The sequence below is a fragment of the Mobula hypostoma genome, chromosome 4 (genome assembly GCF_963921235.1).
Source record: "Mobula hypostoma chromosome 4, sMobHyp1.1, whole genome shotgun sequence".
Classification (NCBI taxonomy): domain Eukaryota; kingdom Metazoa; phylum Chordata; class Chondrichthyes; order Myliobatiformes; family Myliobatidae; genus Mobula; species Mobula hypostoma.
The window spans coordinates 75,568,383-75,589,703 of NC_086100.1; the positions used below are offsets into that span (position 1 = coordinate 75,568,383).

General features: G+C 40.1%; 1 protein-coding gene across 5 annotated transcripts in view; it reads right to left on the reverse strand.

Annotated features, from left to right (window-relative positions):
* Positions 1-21,321, reverse strand: part of ppp2r3a (protein phosphatase 2, regulatory subunit B'', alpha) — a 356,154-nt gene that overhangs the window by 89,952 nt on the left and 244,881 nt on the right. For 4 of the 5 annotated variants that reach the window (XM_063046036.1, XM_063046037.1, XM_063046038.1 and 1 more), the window contains one exon: positions 4,414-4,665. In XM_063046036.1, the coding sequence (XP_062902106.1) occupies positions 4,414-4,665 (252 nt within the window). Of the gene's footprint in view, positions 1-4,413; positions 4,666-9,997; positions 10,333-21,321 lie in introns of those variants that run through there. The other variant, XM_063046040.1, reaches the window with a different exon arrangement.

A 21,321-nucleotide genomic window follows, 5' to 3' on the forward strand; every position in this document is an offset into this window, starting at 1 on the left:
GACCTTAAAGAGTTGTATAAAATCATGAGAAGCACAAATAAAGTGAATGGTTACAGTCTTTTTTTAAAACCAGGGTAGAGTCTAAAGCATACGGATTTAAGGTGAGGAGCATAGATTTAAAAGAGTGGAGGGTGGTACTGGGGGACAATATTTTCATACAAAGAGTGATGAGTTTATAGAATCAATTGACAGAGGAAGCTGCAGAGTCATGTATAATTACAATGTTTTAAAGAAATTTAGCCAGATAAGAAAAGTTTAGAGGGAACTGCAAAATGCAGGCCAATTGCACAGACATCTTGGTAGTATGGGTATTAGGGCTGGCCCAAAAGGCCTCTTCAGTGTTGTATGTAACAATGACTACATCTTTCTTGTAATCTGGTACAGGTTGAATACCCCTTACCTGAAATACTTAGGGCCAGAAATGTTTTGGAACTTTTCCAGATTTTGGAATATGTAATAAAATAGCTTGGGATTTTCATCATTTCCAACTCTGAATTTATGCATGCGCTACCAGTAAGCAGTCTTTGTCCACTTGTTCAGCACACATATGTACTAAACAGTAAAAAAAAATTACATCCCATTAATAAAATGAAAATATAATGTGTGCAGGGTAACAAAAGCTGCACAGCAGATCCAGGTGAACACCCGAATCAGCTGTTGAACAACAACAAACAATGCAGACTTTCAGTCCCCACCTACCATGCCAGGTTTTGATTAAAAGGTTACAGTACACTGCATCCGTATCTTACTCTTTTTTTTAAGGTTTTATGTGAGGTATAAAAACAATCCGCATTGTGGACTCACTCTGGTATTAAGAGTTTCATCAGCAACAATGTCAGCAAACTCAATGAATTCCTCTACTACTTTGTGATCAGCAGATGCTTTAAAAATTTAATGCCCTGCTTTTTCTTAAATTTCTGCAACCAGGCTGCTGAATATTCACAATTGCCTTCAATTTTCAGTTCATCATGATAGATCTTTGCTTATTTCGTGATCAACGTACCATTAAGTGGCTTATGTTCACTCTGACGCTGACAAATACTTTTTCAATACTTCAGAGATTCATTTTTCACTTTATGCAGTATTTTTCTATTTTTCATTAACTTCTGTTCATTACCTATGCGATGTCACTTCTCAGAACTGTCTGTGATGCGCAGAGACCTTTGCATCACCTGGAAACCTGCCCAGCAACTTGTGGAATTTTCTTTTTGTGACGTCAGCACTCATAAAAGTTTTTGGATTTCAGGACTTTGGATAAGGGTACTCAACCTGTATCTGCATATCCTGCCAGTGGATTTGGAAATGTTTGAAGGGGTGAATTGATGATCACTCTCCACGGCTTCAAGGCTCCTATGTAGGTAGTCCATGTCTCAGAAGCATTGACCAATAATCGTGAGATATGTGCCAGATTTAAGGATTTCATCCTCAAACAAACACGACTGAAGGAAATGGCAAATGGAAGCTGCCCACACTTCCTCATCTTCGTATGAACTGAATGTAGTGGAGGGCTCTGTTGTTCAGTAGGGAACAGCAACCAGAATCAGACGAAAGATGGAGATAATTTCCTGTGGATAGGAAACTGGAGGACACTCCACAAACTTCATTGATGGAAGGCCTTCGCTAGGTCAACAAAGAGCAGGTAAAGTGTGAAATAGCTTCATGAATTTCTCGTGGAGATAATATCCATTGTGTCTCCAAATGGACAAAATCCACACTATGATTCAAGGAGAAGCTCTTTAGTCACAGGGAGGAGCAAGCTGAGGAGGGCCCAGCTGACAATGATCGCTGTAATAGACAGCAAGCAACTCCCCCTGCAGTTACTGTGCTTGAATTTGTCTCCGTTCTTGAAGACATATTTAATACAATGTCTTCGAGCTAGAGCTCCAGTCTTTGTCAAGGGAGATCTTGCCTGACAAATCTGCTGGAATTCTTTGAGGAAATAGCAGGCAAGATTGACAAAGGACAGTCAGTGAATGTTGTTCATTTGGATTTCCAGGAGGCCTTTGGCAAGGTGCCACACATGAGGCTGTTTATAAAGATAAGAGCCCATGGCATTACAGGAAATATAATTGCACGGATAAGTGATTGGCTGACTGACAGGAGGCAAAGTCTGGGAATAAAAGGGGTCTTTTCTAGTTGGCTGCTAGTGACAAGCAATGTTCTGCCATGATATTGGTGTTGGGACCGCTTCTTTTCACGCTATATGTCAATGATTTGGATGACGGAATTGATGGCTTTGTGGCCAAGTTTGGGCATGCTATGAAAATAGGTGGCGTGCTGAGGAAACGGAGTTTGCTGAGGAAGCAGACAGGCTAAAGAAGGACTCAGACAGACTAGAAGAATGGGCAAAGTGGCAGATGAAATATAGTGCAGAGAAGTGTATAATCATACACTTTGATAGAAGGAATAAAGGTGTAGACTTCTTTTAAATGGAGAGAAAATTCAAAAATCTAAGGTGCAAAGGGACATGGGTGTCCTCATGCAGGATTTCTTAAATGTTAGCATTCATTACAAGAGGACTAGAATATCAAAACAAGGATGTTATGCTGAGGCTTTATAAGGCATTGGTTAGATCGCACTTAGAGAATTGTGAATAGTTTTGGGCCCCTTATTAAAGAAAAGGTGTGCTGGCATTGGAGAGGATTCAGAGGAGGTTCACAATAATGATCCTGGGAATGAAAGAGATAACATGTGAGTACTGCTTGATGGTTCTGGGCCTGTACTTGCTGGAGTTTAGTAGAATCAGGGTGAATTTCATTGAAACCTATTGAATATTGAAAGGCCTGGAATTTAGGACCAGAGAGCAAAGCAGAACAGAGGGGTGTCCATTTAGAACAGAGATGAGGAGAAATTTCTTTAGCCAGAGGGTGGCAAATCTGTGGAGTTCATTCCCACAGATGGATGTGGAGGCCAAGTCATTGACGTTGATATGTTCCTGATTAGTCAGGGAGTCAAAAGTCACAGGGAGAAAGCAGGAGAATGGGGTTGAGAGGGAAAATAAATCAGCCATGACTGAATGGCAGGGCAGACTTAATAGGCCAAAAATCTTAATTCTGCTCCTATTTCATATGGTCTAAGTTCTAGAACCTCAGCAGTAATACTACCTTCTCCTGAAGCCCATTTACTCTTCACCTGTCATACAGTCTTTGAAATCTTGTCAGTCAACGGTGGGAGTAGGTTACTCAAGTAAGCAAGCTATTGTGGATGCCAATCGTAAGTTGTACATTTCTGGTCATAACGCGATGGCTACTGTGCCAGTAACTAGCAGCACAGATACCAAAGATAAGACTAAATGACAATATAGATCACAAAACGGGCAATTCACTGCCCTCCAAGATAATAGGAAATAAAAATTATTAGAGTATTTGCTTTAAGATTTGGAACAGCCAGAGAAAGAGCAGTGTCAGTGAAACAAAGAACACCGTAATTTTGTCATCCTCTTTGGGAGCCTTTGGTGGATTCTCTTATGTGTGAGAGAACATTCAAAGTAGTAACAAACCGATGACCTGAGATGGAATGATTGCTAAATTGACAATTGGGTGACAAATTCAATTTTAGCTCAAATGAATGCAGAAAATTATGTAAAAGATCAACATTTTCCAGTGTTTTCAGTATTATTGGTTTCTATTTCAGATTTCCCGTCATTTCAGTTGTTTGCCTTTTGACTTCGAATATTGAATATTTCCATTTTGAGATTAGTGACAGTGTATATTGCAGAAATCCTAACAATACTGACAAAAGTAGCCAAGCTATCAAGCAAATAAACTCATTGTAAATCAGGGACTGCTTCATTGAGCACCTCTGCTTCATCTGCCACAAATGGGCCTTCCCGGTGGCCAAACATTTCAATTCTGATTCCCATTTCTGTTCTGACATGTCTGTCCTCGGCCTCCTGGAGGAGCAGCACCTTATATTCTGCCTGGGTAGCCTCCAACTAATGACATGAATATCGATTTCTCCTTCCAGTTAAAAATTCCCCCTCACTTTCCTCTATACCGCACTCGACCTTTTTCATCTTCTCACCTGCCTATTACTTCCTCTGGGCTCCCTCCTTCTTCCCTTTCTCCTAAGGTCCACGCTCCTCTCCTCTCAGATTCCTTCTTTTCCAGCCTTTGACTTCCCCATCCACCTGTCTTCACCTATCACCTTCTAGCGAGCCTCCTTTCCCTCCCCCCACCTTTTCATTCTGGCATCTTCCCCCTTCCTTCCCAGTCCCGAAGAAAGGTCTCGCCCCGAAACGTTGGCTGTCTATTCACTTCCATAGATGCTGCCTGACCTGTTGAGCTCCTCCTGCATTCTGTGTGAGTTGCCAAGCAAATAACAGCATTGCTTCCAGATATCTAGGGAAAAGTGTGCACTGGATAACAAAAAAATCTGCACATCACATAGCCATTAAGAGATGTTTCTCCCTACCTTTGCAATTTTTCCCATCTCATAAATGTCGCATTTTTCATCCTCTAACTCAGCAAAGGCTGCTTCAATCTTGGCAATGGTCTCTTCGTGATTACTGTTAGCACTTGGAAGTCCCTTAGGGAAGTAGAAACGTGGAATGTTTACTGATGCTGGAGTGCTGACAACAACTTTGCTTGAAGGTTGAGGACTGGGTGTCACGTTTGTTACAGTAGCAGGAGGTGTTCCAGGTTTCTTTTCTTTATTACTTTGGACCTGTAAAAGAAAATGAAACATTCAGCTTAAATTCTGCAAAGATTCCCCGCAAAAGATGCTGTAAAAAATTGTTCCACATTTCACGCAAGTTGACTTGTTTCCTTCTTGAATGCCTCACTATTTCTAGTAAGGAGATACACAAGTTGTGATAGGTGTCCTCATCTCTGGACACAAGAGGGGAAAAAAATAATAGTTTTAAGAAATCCTGTCTCCCCATCTAAAACCAAGAATTCACCCAAGCAACTTTTCATTAATAGACAACATTTAGCTCTCAAGGTGTTTGGTCTCTGGAGGGTTGAACAATGAATAAACAAAAAGTTACTAAATTAGGAAAATTCCCAGATATGGTCTTTTGTTTTATGTTGCCAAAGTGCACTCCTTTTTGTAAACAAACAGTATCCTCTCACTAGGTGAGGAAGACCATAGGAGATTCATCAAAAATCTTACAAAGTCCAAAGAATGTGTTCCTGTTGAGATTGCAACATGTTTTGTTCCTATAATTCATAAAACCCACCATTCTGATAGCACTTTATTAAATCCATTCCTTTTTAGAACTTAAATTTCTGGGCTCCTTTTTGGAAATATATTATGTATACATTTAATACCAAGACAGAATCCATCATTCCTGCATTGAAACTGTCAAGTCAATGCAACAAATACTATACCTGATTTGATGGAAGGGATGAAATTGCAATACACTAATTAACTAAGAGAACCTGCAAAGTAGTGGAGCATAACTTAAATCAGTATATTCACCACATAAATGGTCCTAGAATGCATCGCTGCGATTCAGGTAATTCCCAACAGTTTTAGGTAGCATCATCGTCAGGAACACCAACCACCCAAGTCATCCTCTCTTCTTACTGCTGCCACCAGGAAGGAGGTACAGGAGCCTCAGCACTCACACCACCAGACTCAGGAACAGTTATTACCCCTCAACCATCAGGCTCTTGAACCAGTGAGGATAATTTCATCCAACTTCAGTCACCACATCACTGAACTACAACCTATGGACTCACTTTCAAGGACGCTTCATCACTTCAACAGGTTCAATTTAATATCAAAGAAATGTATACAATATACATCCTGAAATTCTTTTTCTTCTCAAACCTCCATAAAAACAGAGGAATACCCCCTAAGAATGAATGAGTTAAATGTTAGAACCCCAAAACCATCCCCAGCTCCCCCAATGCATAAGCAGCAGCAAAGCAATGAGCCCCCCTCCCCCACCAGCAAAAAAGCATCAGCGCCCTCCACTGAGCACGCAAGCATGCAGCAAATCATCAATAAAGGCACAGACTTGCAGTACCCCAAAGATTACTCGCTCACCTAGTAATTCGACATACCATAAGCTCTCTCTCGCCCTATTAAGGGAAAAAGAGGTGTCCCCGTTTCACAGCGAGGGGAGACATAACAAAGCACTTATTCTTGATATTTATAATTATTTTCCTCTTTTGTATTTGCAGTTTGTTGTCTTCTGTACATTGGTTATTTTTCATTGATTTTATTATGGTCCTGGTATTTACTGAGTATGCCCACAAGAAAATTAAGCTCAGGGATATATATGCCTTGAAAAAGTACTCAGCCGCAACAATTATTTTCATATTTTACTGTCTCATTTTCTAAATTTAAAATATATTGAAGTAGGAATTTTTGAGCTAATCTACAAAACATTGCATTGAACTACTACTGCTTAGTTACAAATTTCACGTCACATGCCGGTAATAATAAACCTGATTCTGATTCATGTCAAATGAAAAGGAAAACTCCAAATCCTGTCGATAATTTACTGAAAATTAAAAACCAAAATTGTGAAGCTTGAAAGATATTCATCCCCTTTGTAATTACTATGCTAACCTTCCTCAGGTGAAATACTGTATATTACCTGACCAAATTAGTCAATTTGTTGATGTAGAAAATTGGAGGATCACCTGCTTTCAATGAATTCATAAGAATAAATAGCCCCCTCTCTGTAAGGTCCAACAGTATAATAGATTTTCAACAGACCAAACCAAAATGAAGACAAAGAAGCATTTAAGACAATTCAGGGAAATAATAATAGAGAAACACAAACCTGGGAAATGGTACAAGACCATCTCAAAGGCACTGAGCGTACCCTGGAACATACATCAAAGTTGCTGGTGAACGCAGTAGGAAGAGGTGCAGTCGACGTTTCAGGCCGAGACCCTTTGTCAGGAAGTCCTGACGAAGGGTCTCGGCCTGAAACGTCGACTGCACCTCTTCCTACAGATGCTGCTTGGCCTGCTGCGTTCACCAGCAACTTTGATGTATGTTGCTTGAATTTCCAGCATCTGCAGAATTCCTGTTGTTTGAGCATAACTTGGAGGTCAGTGCACTTTATCATGAAAAAGTGGAAAAAAATATAAAACCACAGCCGCACTGCCTACGTCAGGGCGCCCCTCTACACTTAGTCGTGGAGAAGAATAGCACTTGTAAGAGATGGTACTGTGACGCCAATAGAACCAGAATGAAGGTTTAATATCACCGGCAAGTGTCGTGAAATTGGTCAACTTTATGGCAGCAGTACAAAGAAATACATGATAAATAAAAAGAGAAAAAAACCTGAATTACAGAATGTCTATTAAATAGTTAAGTTAAAATGAGTAGTGCAAAAGAAGTCAGTGGCTGCAACTAGAGATGAAATTAAGGGTACTTATGGAAGAGTGGCAAGGAAGAAACCCTGGCTGGAAAAAAAAAGCACATCCTTGCCCAAAAAGACTTGGCAAAGCGACACTTAGAAGATACTGTAAAGATGTGGAAAAATTTCTTGAGGTTGGATGAGACCAAAGTGGAACTTCTTGGCCTCAACACTAAGTAGTACGTGTGGTACAGTATAAATCTAACGCTGCACATCAGGCAGGTAACACCAACATACTGTAAAGAATGGAGGAGGTAGCATTATGTTATGGGGATGCTTTTCAGCAGCAGGGACTGGTAATCTGGTCAGCATTGACGGGAATATGAATGCTGCTAAATACAACGATCCTGAATAAAAACCTCTTTTGCCTCCGCCAGAAAGCTTAAACTGGGGAGGAAATACGTCTTTCAGCAGAAAAGCAACGCAAAGCACACTGCCAGAGCCACCATGGAGTGGATTCAAATGAAGAAAACTGATGTCCTTCAGTGTTTCGGTCAGAGTCCTGACCTTAACCTGATCAAGCAAAACCTCAAAATTGCTGTCCACCACTGCTCCCCAACTAACCCGGCACAGCTTGAACAATTTTGCGAGGAGGAATGGGCAAATCTTGCTTCATCACATTGCGCAAAGCTAATATAGACTTATCCGTAAACACTACTGGTTGTAATAGCAGCTAGAGGTGGTTCAACTAAGTACTGAACAAAGGGGAATGAATACTTTTGAATTGCTGACAGTTCTGTTTTTGAGTTTTTAAGTTTTTCATACCCTAATTTTCCCCGTTTTTTGGGCTCTACTCTGAAAAAAAATTCTCAGTTAACTTGATCAAAATCCTTGGTTGTAATACTCAGAACAAAGGTTGGAGGCTGAATAAGGCACTGTATATCCTTTGATAATAATTTTACTATATATATATATATATATAAGACAAGCCACTTGACTGTTCACACCTACTCTGCCATTCACTATGATAAGATCACAGCTGATCCTCTACTCTCAGCATCACTTTCTTGATCTAACCTGTAATCCTCATTTCCTTTTCAATTATTTCTCTCCCCTAAAGTGTCTCTCTTCTGCCCATTACACTGCTGACGTTAAGAGCAGCAATGAAGTTCCTCCATCACTGGCAGTGTTCAGGGCTTCCTTCATTGTGTCAGTCACACAAATTCCAGCTGGAGACTCAGGAATACTGTCACACTCAGATGTAGAATGATGCTTCATTGCCATTTCCGTAACAGTTTTGTTTTACCAGTCAGGGTTGTTAGCCCTGAGCTGAACCCCGGAACCGGGAGGACTGGTGGACCATTCTTAGTCTGGCTTCTACTCCGTTTGGGATGGGTGACCCTAAAGCCAACATAGCCCTCCAGGTCGTTGAGGCATGCAAGCCTCCAAACCACAATGAGGTTATAGTCCTCTCCGAGGCCCTAAAATGGGCAACTTTAATATTACTCTTTTTACTCATACCTCATGCTTTTAAAAAAAAAACAGGCAAGGAACTTTAATGTTCCTTTTCTCCCCACTCAGTGATCATCCCAAAGTTTTGCATTCTAGTCCATGAACTGAAGATAATGTCACAGATGCAATTTGGGGAGTTAACTAAGAGCCACAGATAAAGAAGGGAGGGTATGTTAATAACGAGAAACGAAAAAGGCTGGAAACATGTGCATGTCCAGTCTTTACAAACCTGCAGGCTAAACAGCCAGTTTCTGCAACTGTTAATACAATGAACACTGTATGTGACCTTACTCTGTAGGAAGCTTTTAGCAAAGGTAACCTTTTAATGTGTGGCAATTTCACTATATAAAAAGGGAACAACAATGAATACGTTATATTTAAATACTATCACATGAGTTAATATCACTGTTGTCATTCAATATTTTCTACTTCTGAAGACTTGCCCTTTTAAACAAGTTTGTTGAATTCAGCATTGTCACATTTCGTAACTACAGCTCAGATTACAAAAACAGAGGGAAAAAAAGTTGAAACATCCTCCTTCCACAAAAACTATCTGACCTGTTGAGTGTTTTAAATTTTAGATTTCCAGAATCTGCATTTTTGTTGGGATCACGGAGGTGACAGACATAGAGTAAATATTTAAAAACAGTGTGGATTTGTTCACGGCGAGATTCGCGTGGACGTGGCAATGGAAGTGCGTGGCTTTGAGGATGTTACGCCTCTTTCTAGGGTGTGCACGAGTGCAGCAGAAAGTGCGAGAGCAAACCACAACAAACCAGAGAACAGCACAATCACTGGGTTCAGTCTACACTGCAGAAAATCAGTGACCCAGGGGCAAGCGGCTGCCTGCCTGTGATCTATCGCCTCCGCCACAAGTACAGATGCAATATATTCTCTGGTCTTCTCAACACGGCAGGCTTTTACAAAGGGCGGGGGGGGGGGGAGGATGGGTTTGCGGGATTCAATCCAGGGTGAATAAAGAATCAGAAATCTCCCACATAAAAAAACATCTGTTCGCTATATCCATGCAAACAGCTGAGGCCAAATTTAAAAGTGGAAGTCGCCATAAAACCCATCACAAAATGCCCCAGTACTCCTTTTAATTCTAAACAATAACAGAAAAAGAACCTATCTATGCATCGTAATTGACTCCTGAAAAGGAATGAAACAGTTCCACGGACTTTTAACCCTTTGAGAACGCACTTTACACTTTCCACGCACCTTTTTTCTTTCATATAGCATCTGCAGAAATGACTGACTGTAATAAGTTTCGGTCGCAAGACATTATGAAGCATCACAATGTAAACGCATCGGGAGCCTCGAGGACTTTGGGGGCGAGGCGCCACTCTTGCAGCTTTTGCTGGACTCGGGGTTCTGACAATGTTGCTGATGCCCTCAAGGGGTTAAACATGAATATACCGAACCAGGTGCAACACCAGCACAAGACGTGCTGGATCTGAGCTTCCACTTGTATGGCACTTAACGTTGTTCACTCCCTAACACATTGCTCTGCAGACCATTCATTGCCTAGGCAAGATTGAACAAAGAAGCTAAGACCACCCCCCCCCCTCTCAGGACCCCAGTGTACTACAAAGATGCCTGAATTGAAATTTGGCTTTGACAGGCCTTGACGTCGTTAATTGCAGGAGAGACGCCAATTGTGCGTCTGCACATTTACAAGAAAAATAGCAACTGCAGAAAAAGTGTCAGGCATTTCAGTTTTCCACTAACACTCTTTGTGGGAACATTCATTTTACTCCCACAGTCGGCAGACTTTTAAAATTCGAGCCTGGCTAAATTTAACAAGGACCGCTTAATTTATCTTCTCTTTTCGGTTGCGCCTATAGTTCTTAAACTATTGTATGCAGGGATTATCCGGTGAGTTTTGTGATTTTGCATTTGAAATTAGAAATGCCGTATTCAATCATAGAATTGTTATTGGCGAGAAGGATATGCTAGTTTCTCTCTAGCCATCCTCTGTCCCACTACCTGCCCATTCCATATAGCATTGCAAATCATTCTTTCCAAATACTATCAAATCCCTCTTTGAAGCTGAAAATTGATTTTGTCTCCCATCACCCCTACAAACAGTGAATTCCAGCTCCTTACTAGTTCAGGAAATGGTCTCCCCCCCCCCCCCCAATATATTCCTCGCATGATCAGAAGATTAAGTAAAAGAAGTAGGGGTTGAGCTGGTGCTTGCTCTACCATTCAAAAATATCATGGCCAGTTTTTTACCTCAGCACCAATCACCATCCCATGATTCCATTATTAGACCCAAAAATGTTAACATTTGTTATGAATATAATCAGTAGTCTATTGACTTCATAATGCTAAATATTCAATATAATCTGGATTAATCTGTCTTCTCATTGCAGACTTTATCCTTTATTTTCTGCTTCTAGACATTCTAGTCAGAGGCATAATCCTTGCGTCTAATTTATCAGCTCTATAATAACAGTATGAAATTATTTCTTATTTTTCTAATTAGAGAGTGTATTGACATTATCTGTATAATTTTTCCTCATGAGTCAACCAAGTGCAGTCTCGCAAGGGTCCTACATAATTCCTACTCTTGTACTTAAATCCTCCAGAAATAAAGGTACCATAACATTTAATTTCATAATTGCTTTATTTACATGCAGGTTAACTTTCAATGATTTGTGTACAAGGACACCTAGGTCTTACTGAACACTAACACCATGTATGTCAAACCATTAAAGAAAAACATATTTTTCTCTACCAAAGTGGATGACTTCACAATTTTCCACCTTATATTTAATCCTGATGTTGCAGTGTCAGGCTGATCAGATGATGTTTCTTTCAGTCCCTTTAACACACCAGGGCCGCAGTTTATTTATTTAAAGTTTCAGCGCAGAGCAGGCCCTGCTGGCCCAACGAGCCACAGTACCCAGCAACCCACCTATTTAACACTAGCCTGATCACAGGAAAATTTGCAATGACTAATTAACCTACTGACCAGTAAGGTCTGTGGACTGTGGGAGAGGTACCCAGAAGAAACCCACATGGTCACAGGGTGAACATACACACTCCCTACAGACAGTGCCAGAATTGAACTCCAAACTGTGGAGCACCCCTAGTTGTAAGGAGTTTGTACCACAAAGAAGAGAAAATCTGCAGACGCTGGAAATCCACACAACGCTCACAAAATGCTGGAGGAGCTCAGCAGGTCAGACAGCAACTATGGAAAAGAGTACAGTTGACGTTTTGGGCCGAAACCCTTCAGCAGGATGTATGTTCAGAGTTTGTATGTTTTTCCCAGGACCATGTGGGTTTGCTCCAGGTGTGGCATCCAGTTTGCATGCTCCCTTCAACACACCAGGGTCTTGGTTCTTGCATTCCCTTTAACACACCATAGCTCCAGTTCCTGCACTCCCTTTGACAAACCAGGGTCCAGTTTCATGTGCTTCCTTGCGACTCACCTCGTTTTGTTTCCCATACTCGCTTGAGCTTACCGAGTTCAGTTGAAAATTTATACAGGTTGAGTACCCCCTATCCGAAATTCCAAAATCCAAAAAAACTCTGAAACCCCAAATTTTTTTGAGTGCTGACATGACATAATAAATGGAAAATTCCACCAGGCCCTGGGAAGATTCCTAAGCAATGTGCAGCTCTCTGCGCATCACGGATAGTTCTGAGAAGTGGCCTCTCATAACAAATGAACAAAAGTTCATGAAAAATAGAAAAACACTGCGTGAAGCAAAAAATAAAGATCTTGATCAAGTATTGAAAGAATGAATTTGTCAGTATTGGACCGAACGTATGCCACTTTATGGTATGCTGCTCAAGAAACAAGCAAAGATCTCTATCACGAGGAAACGAAAACTGAAGGTAATAATGAATATTTGGCAGGTTACTTACAGAAATTTAAGAAAAGGCACGGAATTAAATATTTAAAGTTTTAAACAATTTTAAAGATTGAGCATCTGCTGATCATGAAGCAGCAGAGAAATTCATTGATAAGTTTGTGAAGATTATCGCTGATGAAAATCTAACACCAGAACAAGTCTACAGTGCTGACTGTTTTTATACGTTACATTGAACCTTAAAAAAAAGTAAAATACAAATATGGTGTACTGTAACCTTTTAATCAAAACATGGCATTGTAGGTGGAGATTGAAACTCTGCCATTGTTCGTTGTTCAACAGCTGATTCAGGTATTCTCCCAGATTTGCTGGGTTGCTTTTGTTACCTTGCACACATTATATTTTCATTATGTTAATGGAATGTAATAATGGTAAGTAATAATTATTCCTGTTAAGTACATATGCGTGATAAACAAGTGTAAGACAAAGTCTTCTTAATGGTAGCACATAAATTCATAGTCGGAAATGATGGTGTTCACAAGCTATCTCATTACATATTCTAAAATCCGAAAATATCAGAAATCCGAAACCTTGCAGCCATAACATATTGGACAAGGGTTACTATATTCAGAGCTTAATAGATGATTATTTTAAATTTAAGGCAAAAGTAGCTCTGTGTGTTTGTTCAATTTATGATGTATTTAAAATTATTATAGTTGTGGCAATTGTACAGCTCATATTCACTAGTCCTGGTATACAAGTTACACTCTTTACAAACTGTGGCAACTTCCAATTGAGTGTAAGGTCAAAAATAATGGTTTTGTTCAAAAAAAAGTTTTTGCTGACAATTTGCTCGTAAAAATATCTTCTCCATTATATATGTTAGAATGGTTTTCATCCATTGCTTAACAGAGTCATTTTTAACCAACCTAATTTTTTCCAACTATATTTGAGTATAAGCATTCTTCTTAAGGGGGAAAAAGCACTCACACTCAACAAAAATACTACTGGGCAAATGCTGACACCAGAAATTAATTTCATAGGGCTGATAAATTAATTGTACATATCTGGCTCCGAGCTAGGATCGATCCCTTCAAAGTTGAGAAGTGTGAATAGGCGGGAGAAAGGGAACTAGCATTTAGATGTAGTTGAAATTTAGAAGTTTTTAAAAATTTTGATTAGGTTTGAATATGTAAGTTGGAGTTTTGGAGGGTATATTATTTTATTCTGAGCTGTTGCTTGTGAAACAAGTAGAGGTAAGGAGAATTTTTTTATTATTTGGGGAACAAAGGGTAGTTCACTAATAGGTGTGCCTTCTAGTCTGGTTGACACTGGACAGAAAGAATGCTTCCTTTTGTCAGCCAAGGACAAGGAAAGGGTATTTTTTTGTCAGTCAAGGACAAGGGTACTGATGAGAAGAGTTTGAACTGCATGCTGCAATGTGCCTAAAGAGGAATAGCCAGCATTTCACTCGTTTACATGGCCTCCTGCAGCCTCCTCTTGACCTCTTGAATCAAGACACTCTCTTTAAGCTTCACATTCATATCTGTATTTCATCATGGCAAACTTCACCACTGCCATATAATACAATTGCCATCCAACTGTCTGGAAAAGTAAACTCACAAATCAATCTTGCATAGAATTTGCAAGATGTATATTATTCACTTATATGCAAGCTATGTATACAAATTATAAATTTATTCTTCTCTAACTTTCAATGTCACAACACTGCTTCTCTGTAAAAATGACAGAAAAACATATAATAATATGTGAAAAGGTCTTCAACTGAGGAAGGGCTTTCTTATTCTATGTAAGTTGAGCATTCTAAACAGTTACTGTTGATGCACAGGGGCTCAAAGGCATGGATAACTAAAAATATGAACAAGACTTTTCCTTAGAAATCAGGGATCTACTGTAGCAACTATTTCCTATTATTATCACATAGAGTCAGAGGGTACTATAGAATAGAAAGAAGCCCATCAACCCAGCTAGTCCATGCTGAACTTTTGTTCTGCACTGTCTCACCGACCTGCACCCAGGCCATAGCCCTTCCATCCAAACTTTTCTTAAATATTGAATTCAAACCCACATTCACCACTTACACTGGCAGCCCGTTCCACATTCACCCCAGCCTCTGAATGAAGATGTTCTCCCTCATGTCCGCCTTAAATAATTCACCTTTCACCTTCAACCCATGACCTCTAGTTGTAGTCTCACCCAACCTCTGTGGAAAACCCCTGCTTGCATTTACCCTATCTATACCCCTCATAATTTTGTATACCCCTATAAAATCTCCCTTCATTCTGCTATGCTCCATGGAATAAAGTCCTATCCATTATCTATAACTCAGTTCCCCAAGTCCCTGCAATATCCTTGTAATCTTCTCTGCACTCTTTCAATCTTATTTGCATCTTTCCTGTAGCAGGTGACCAGAACAGCACATTATACTCCAGATTAGGCCCCACCAACCTCTTATACAATTTCAACATGGAATCCCAACTCCTGTACTCAATACTGTGAATTATGAAGGCCAATATACCAAAAGCTTTCTTTATGACCCTATCTACCTGTGATGCCTCCTTCAAGCAATTACAGATCTGTATTCCCCAGATTCTTCTGTTCTACTGCACTCTTCAGAACTCTACTGCCCACTGTGCAAGTCCTACCCTGGTTTATCTTTCAAAGAGCAACACTTCACACTTGTCCGCATTAAATTCCATCTGCCGTTTTTTCAGCCCATTTTTCTAGCTGGTCCAAATCCCACTGCAAACTTTGATAGTCTTCCTTGCAGTTTAATACACCCCCAGTCATGGTGTTATCCACAAACCTGCTGATCCTGTTAACCACATTACCATCCAGATCATCGATATAGATGACAAACAACAGCAGAACCAGCACTGGTCCCCACGGTGCACCGCTAGTCGCAGATGCCGAGGCGCAGTGAAGTCCTTTATGCCATATGTACAGATCTTTTAATCACATTAGTGCATTGAGGTTGTATATAAGGGGGAAAAACAATGACACAATGCAGAATAAGGTATTACAGTTACAGAAAAAGTGCAGTGCAGACAGATAATACGGTGCAGTCATAACGAGGTAGATTGTGAGATCAACAGTCCATTTTGTTGTAGTTGGGGACCATTCAATAGACTTATAACAGTGGAATGGAAGCTGTCTTTGAGCCTGCAGGTTTGTGCTTTCAGGCTTTTGGATCCATATTGCGTGCTCACTAACATCCCATCCCACCCCAAAATGAATCATTCATTATGCACACAGACACATCTCTTTTTACTGTAAGTCCCACAATTTCTCCAGACGTCAGGATATCAGTATTACACAATATTCTCTGTCAATCAATTCTTAACAAGTAATCATTCAGGAAATCTGAGTGGTTAGTTCACCAGGTGAGAGATGATGTGTAAGTGCTCAAGAGCAGGCAATAGCAGCACATGTCCCCCTTCAGCTGTAGAATACTGAATTGTTTTTCTTTCCCATTCAGGGTCTCCACACAACAGGATGACCTATTTTTGACGCTTTAGGAAGTGTCCAAGCACACTTCAAAGCTGCTGATGACTATATTGGAACATTATGCATTTGCGCAGTATTGTAAGAGCATTTTGCAGAACTTTAGCTCATCAAGTGATTGATTTTCTGAAGTAAAGCCCTAGTAACAGAGATAGCTGTCCCAAGAGGAAAATCTCAGTTGCACGTTTCAATGAACACAGTCAGTATTTAATATTTGTTTTAGTTTATTGACAATTACTAGGTTTCTCAATATGAGAGATTCTGCAGATGCTGGAAATCCTGAGCAATTTTATCATCGGATTTTGTTGAGTTTGTTGATGTATCATCAAAAAAAGTTTGAGAAGTAACATGTTAATTAAATAATTTTTTTCTCATTTATTTCTTCATGGCAGGTGGACGTGGACCTCTGGTCAAGATGGCGCCTGTGTATAATGCTCCCATGGTCGACATCTTCTGGATAGACCACAAAAACTATTTATTTCACTTCTCTTATGTCTTTTATGTCTGTTTTTCATCTTCAGTGTGTTTCTGGAACTGTAGGAGCCTGTGATTTTCAGTTTGGAGACCGTTTGAGTGATCCAGCGGTTTGCTATCTTTGAGAGGATTCCAGGAGGCAGCAAGCAGGAGCCTCGTGGCGAGATGGATGTAGGGGGAGAGGTGCAACCCAATGTTCAACTCCATTTCGCCAATTAAAGTTTCCATTGTTCACTGATTAAAGCGACGAGAGGGATTGAAACATCGAGGCGAACGCGGAAAGTGAGAGCCGGCTGACTGCCTTTTGATCACTGGTGGGATCACTGTGCTACTGGAGCGGGGAGACTGTGTGGCCTGCTGCTTTGTCTGGAGAATGTTATCGAGGTTTTCTGCATTTTGGATATATATGGATTTGGACTATGGACAATGGTTTTTTTCAGTCTTATAGTTTTCTATATTCTGTGTTTTTCACCTGATCTTTCTCTTTTTGTGCAGGAGAGGGGAATTTGGGAGTTGATGTTACTGTTCTGGTATTCGTTTTTTTTAGGGGGGGAGTGGGCATTTGGGGTTTGATGATTGTGTTGCCGTTTTTTTTTCTCTTGGTTTTGTGGCTATCTGGAGAAGAAGATCTTCTGAGTTGTATACTTTGATAATAAATGAACCTTTGTATCACTGGCAGTACCATGCTATCCATTACTATGGCCTTTGGACTGAGGAGGCAGTTTGCAGTCAATGACTTTGTTGTTTTTTGTCCAGCTTTTTCAGTTTCCCCAGTGTGGCCTTATGGCATTTCCCAGCACCAAATACTTTTTAAACAAGCCTGGCAAAATGTTTCTTCCCTTCTTCCCCATAACACCTAATCATCAAAGTGTCTACTTCCATCCCTTCCTCTTTTTCTTCCCTTCTTCTCCTTTACTCTCTGTCCAGGAGCCAATAAGTTTAAATACAATTTGCAATGCAATACTAAAATGAACCTTCCAACTTTTTTGGATGAGGCCAACTCTGAAAGGTTAGCTTCTTGGAGGGACTCAGAACATAGTTGTGACTCAATGCCAGCAACTACCTGTTGTCACCTAATCCTGTGCCATAGAATAGAAGACCCATTCTCATGTACCTTAGAAGCCCTGTTGCCTCTGTGTCAGTTTTGGAAGTTCTGAGAATTTACTGTTTTACATTGGATACAAGCTGGGGTTAAAATCTAGTCACTGCCCACCAGTTAGCTTTCACTGAGCTATATTTAATCTAGCACCTGCCACACACTTCTTCCCAGCTTCAGCATATTCCTCTGCTTGAAAGATGTGATGACGTTATTTGCAAATACTGTGGTGATGTCACATTTTGCAAGTACTGGATATTTCAGGTTCAAATGCTGCAAATAACTAGGTGCTGTGTGACTTGTTTGGTTAGTTGGGATTCTCCAACTTAACTTGGGCATAAAATGGGCCAATTTCCATGTAAGTGCTTTAGCTGCCCCTTTCAGTGGAAGACCCACAAATAGCACAGAAAAATTAGAATGAGTCTACAGCACAGAAATAGAATGCTGACATTTGTGCACCACATAAGCCCTCTCACCTTGGCAATCGTAGGAGTTATGCCCTCTTTGTTAAGGTTTTAATCGTGTTCTCGTTAGAAATTATCCACCATATTTTGTGTATCTGTTTGGTGCAACTTACCCAGTGCTTTTCTCAAGTCCAGTGACAGGTGAAAGCAGGCAGGACAGAAGTAATACCTGGACATGGGATTTTTGCCCTGTTGCTAATAAATATTCTTTAGCATTGTTAATAGCACTAACAGATGGGACTTCTGCATTAACAGGCACAGAGAACAATGTCAGACTATTATTAGCAAGCGATCTTTTAATCAGGTGTCTCTGCTCATTCAAATTGTGGATAAAATGGATGCAATATCTTCACCTTCAGTGCAATCTCCTATGGAGTTTACACATTCACTCTGTCACTGCGTGGGTTGCTCTGAGTACTTCCATTTCCTGCCATATGCCAATGATGGGCAGGTTGGTAAGTTAACTGGTTTTTGTAAATTGCCTGTGATGTGTAGGTAAGTGCAGTACTTATGGTAGAATAAAGTGGGATTAATGAAAATGAATGCTTGATATGGATTTGGTGGCCCAAAGGGCCTGATATCGCACTCTGACTCTATGACCAATAAACTGCTATTTCTTTAGTCATAATATGATGGACATTTACCACATCTGGTCTGAGAGGAACTGTCAGCTGTGGCAGCCTTTGTGTCTCTGAGCTGAAGGTTCCAGGTACAAGTCTCACTCCAGAACCTCAAACATAACAATCGAAGCAGACACTTGGATGAGTGCGGAGGAGAGCTGCACTGCTGTCTTTCACGTAGATTTTAAATCAAAGCTGTCCAGATTAATGTAAAAGATTCCATGATATCTCCTCAAAGTAAACCAGACACTTTCTTCCCCATATCTTCACCAAATGTATTCTTCATTTTTTTAAAAACTCTGTCATGAGCCCTGTGGCCCATCAGGCCTGTGCTTACGGCGGTTTCCATGGCGTGATGTGACTGAGAATACGAGACTCCCCCCCCAGATAGGACGCCAGTCTATCGCAAGGTTAACCCCCAGCATTTTGCCGGTACTCATTCTCAGCTGGGTAGACTGGAGCATTGTGTGGTTAAGTGCCTTGCTCAAGGAGGTTATCTGACTGTTGTCACACTGTTTGTGGAAGTTAACTGGGAGCTATATTTTTTACATTATAACAGTTAATACAACTTAAAACTATTTCACAACAAAGAGCACAAAAGCGATCTTCCTTTTTAACGAAGGATTTTTAACAGTTATTTTTAAAGTATCTTTCAGAAGTGCTCTGCTAACTGCTTTGCATAATGTGTGAGGAGTTGAGTCAATATATACCAAAGGTGTAAAAAGGTAAAATTCTACTTGTGATGAAATCTATAACTTGAGATACAGATAAAGTGTTATAAATTAACTGGGTGGTTTCTGTCGGAAGTTTACCTATGGATTTCTTGCAAAAAGCTGATTATGTTTAAAATTAATTTATTTGAGAATGGAGTGTAGTTTCCAGTTAGTTTCTCATGCTTTCTAATATCACTTCATGCTGCTTAAATTGATGCAATGGTTTTTCGTCGTAAAAAAGTGCAAAAATAATTTGGCAGTTTCAATATTGTGGAATTAATTGGCTTCTCCATTGTTCCAACATCTTACTAAATATAATTACAGATGAAATGCAGACGCATTTTGTTAAGAGCAAATATATTTTTAATTTTAATTTTAATTTAAAAATCAAATAATTCTTAGCTGATGAATTAGTGCTCCACCACATTGAAACACAAAAACCAACAAAGGTATTAGGACTAGGTATTCAAAATGTGCTGTGGAGTGTCATCAGAAATGTATGTCACCTCGATCTGTAAAGTCATATTTCAGCATATCCCTTGTTCTGCCATTATTATCAAGCTAGGGCAACAATCTTGGTCCAATGAGGAGTATAGAAGGGCATGGCGGGAGCAGCACCAGACATATCTCAAAATAAGGTGACGGCCTGCTGAAGTTGTAACCCAAGAGCACATGCATACTAAACAATAAAAACTGCATCTAATAGAGAGAGGGGAGCAATCTTGTCCAACAGTTATGATTGAAGTTTTTCAGTCCTTACACGTATGAAATGCGTAGAAAGTTTAACAGCTCGTGGGAAAAAGAGGCTCACGGTTTTCCCCACGTGTAATAATCTGCGTGTTAAAAAGGCTGGAGAGTTTGCAGCTATGTTCAGCCAGAAGAACTCAATAGATAATGTATCCAGTTTTCTTTCTGAGATCTTAGCACCACAAAGCCTATCTTCGGACAATTTGATTTACCCCATTGTGATGAAACTGCTCAGAGCACTGGAAACATCTACAGGACCAGACAAAATTCTAGCTGTATTGCTGTAGACCTGCTTTCCAGAACCAGCCAAATCCCTAGTCAAAGTGTTGTAATGCAAAACTGGCATCTGTTGAAAATTGGATAAACCTAATCAATCTACTCTCAATCTTCATCAAACTGGTGTTGTAAACAGTGTCATCAAGTGGCACTCACTCAACAATAACCTCTCATGAATGCCCAGTCTGCATCAGCTCCTGACCTTATCACAACCATGGTCCAAACATGGGTTAAAGAGAAACTACCCTTAGGCAACATTAGTTCTGTGGTGCAGTTGAGCTTTTGGATCTCAAGGATCTTGATAGTAGGGCCCTCAGTGATAATAACATGATATAATGGTGAGTATAGATAATTAGAGTCCCTCCTGTCAAAGGTGATCAGTACCTGGCACTTCTTTAGGGCAAGTGTTACTTCAAACTGATCAATCCATGTCTGAATGTTGCTAGGTCTTGTCGTATGCAGGCATGTTCTGTTCATTTGTTACTAAGTTGCAAATAGAGCAGAATATTGCATCATTGAACATCCCCACATAAGGTGGAAAGGAGGTCTTTGAAAAAGACTGTTGGTCCTGGGAAATTGCCCACTGAACTTCTCCAGTAATGACTTGAGGCTGGGATGATTTCCCATCAACAATCCAACAATTTTTCTTTCTGTCTCATTTGATTCCAACCATTAGAGTGTTTTCCTCTTGATGCTCAATGACCAGGGCAGTTTCTCTCACCAAAGGAAAGCCCAAACCAGGAACACAAAGATACATAAAGATTAGCTTTATTTGTCACATGTATAGTGAAATATTGAAAGAT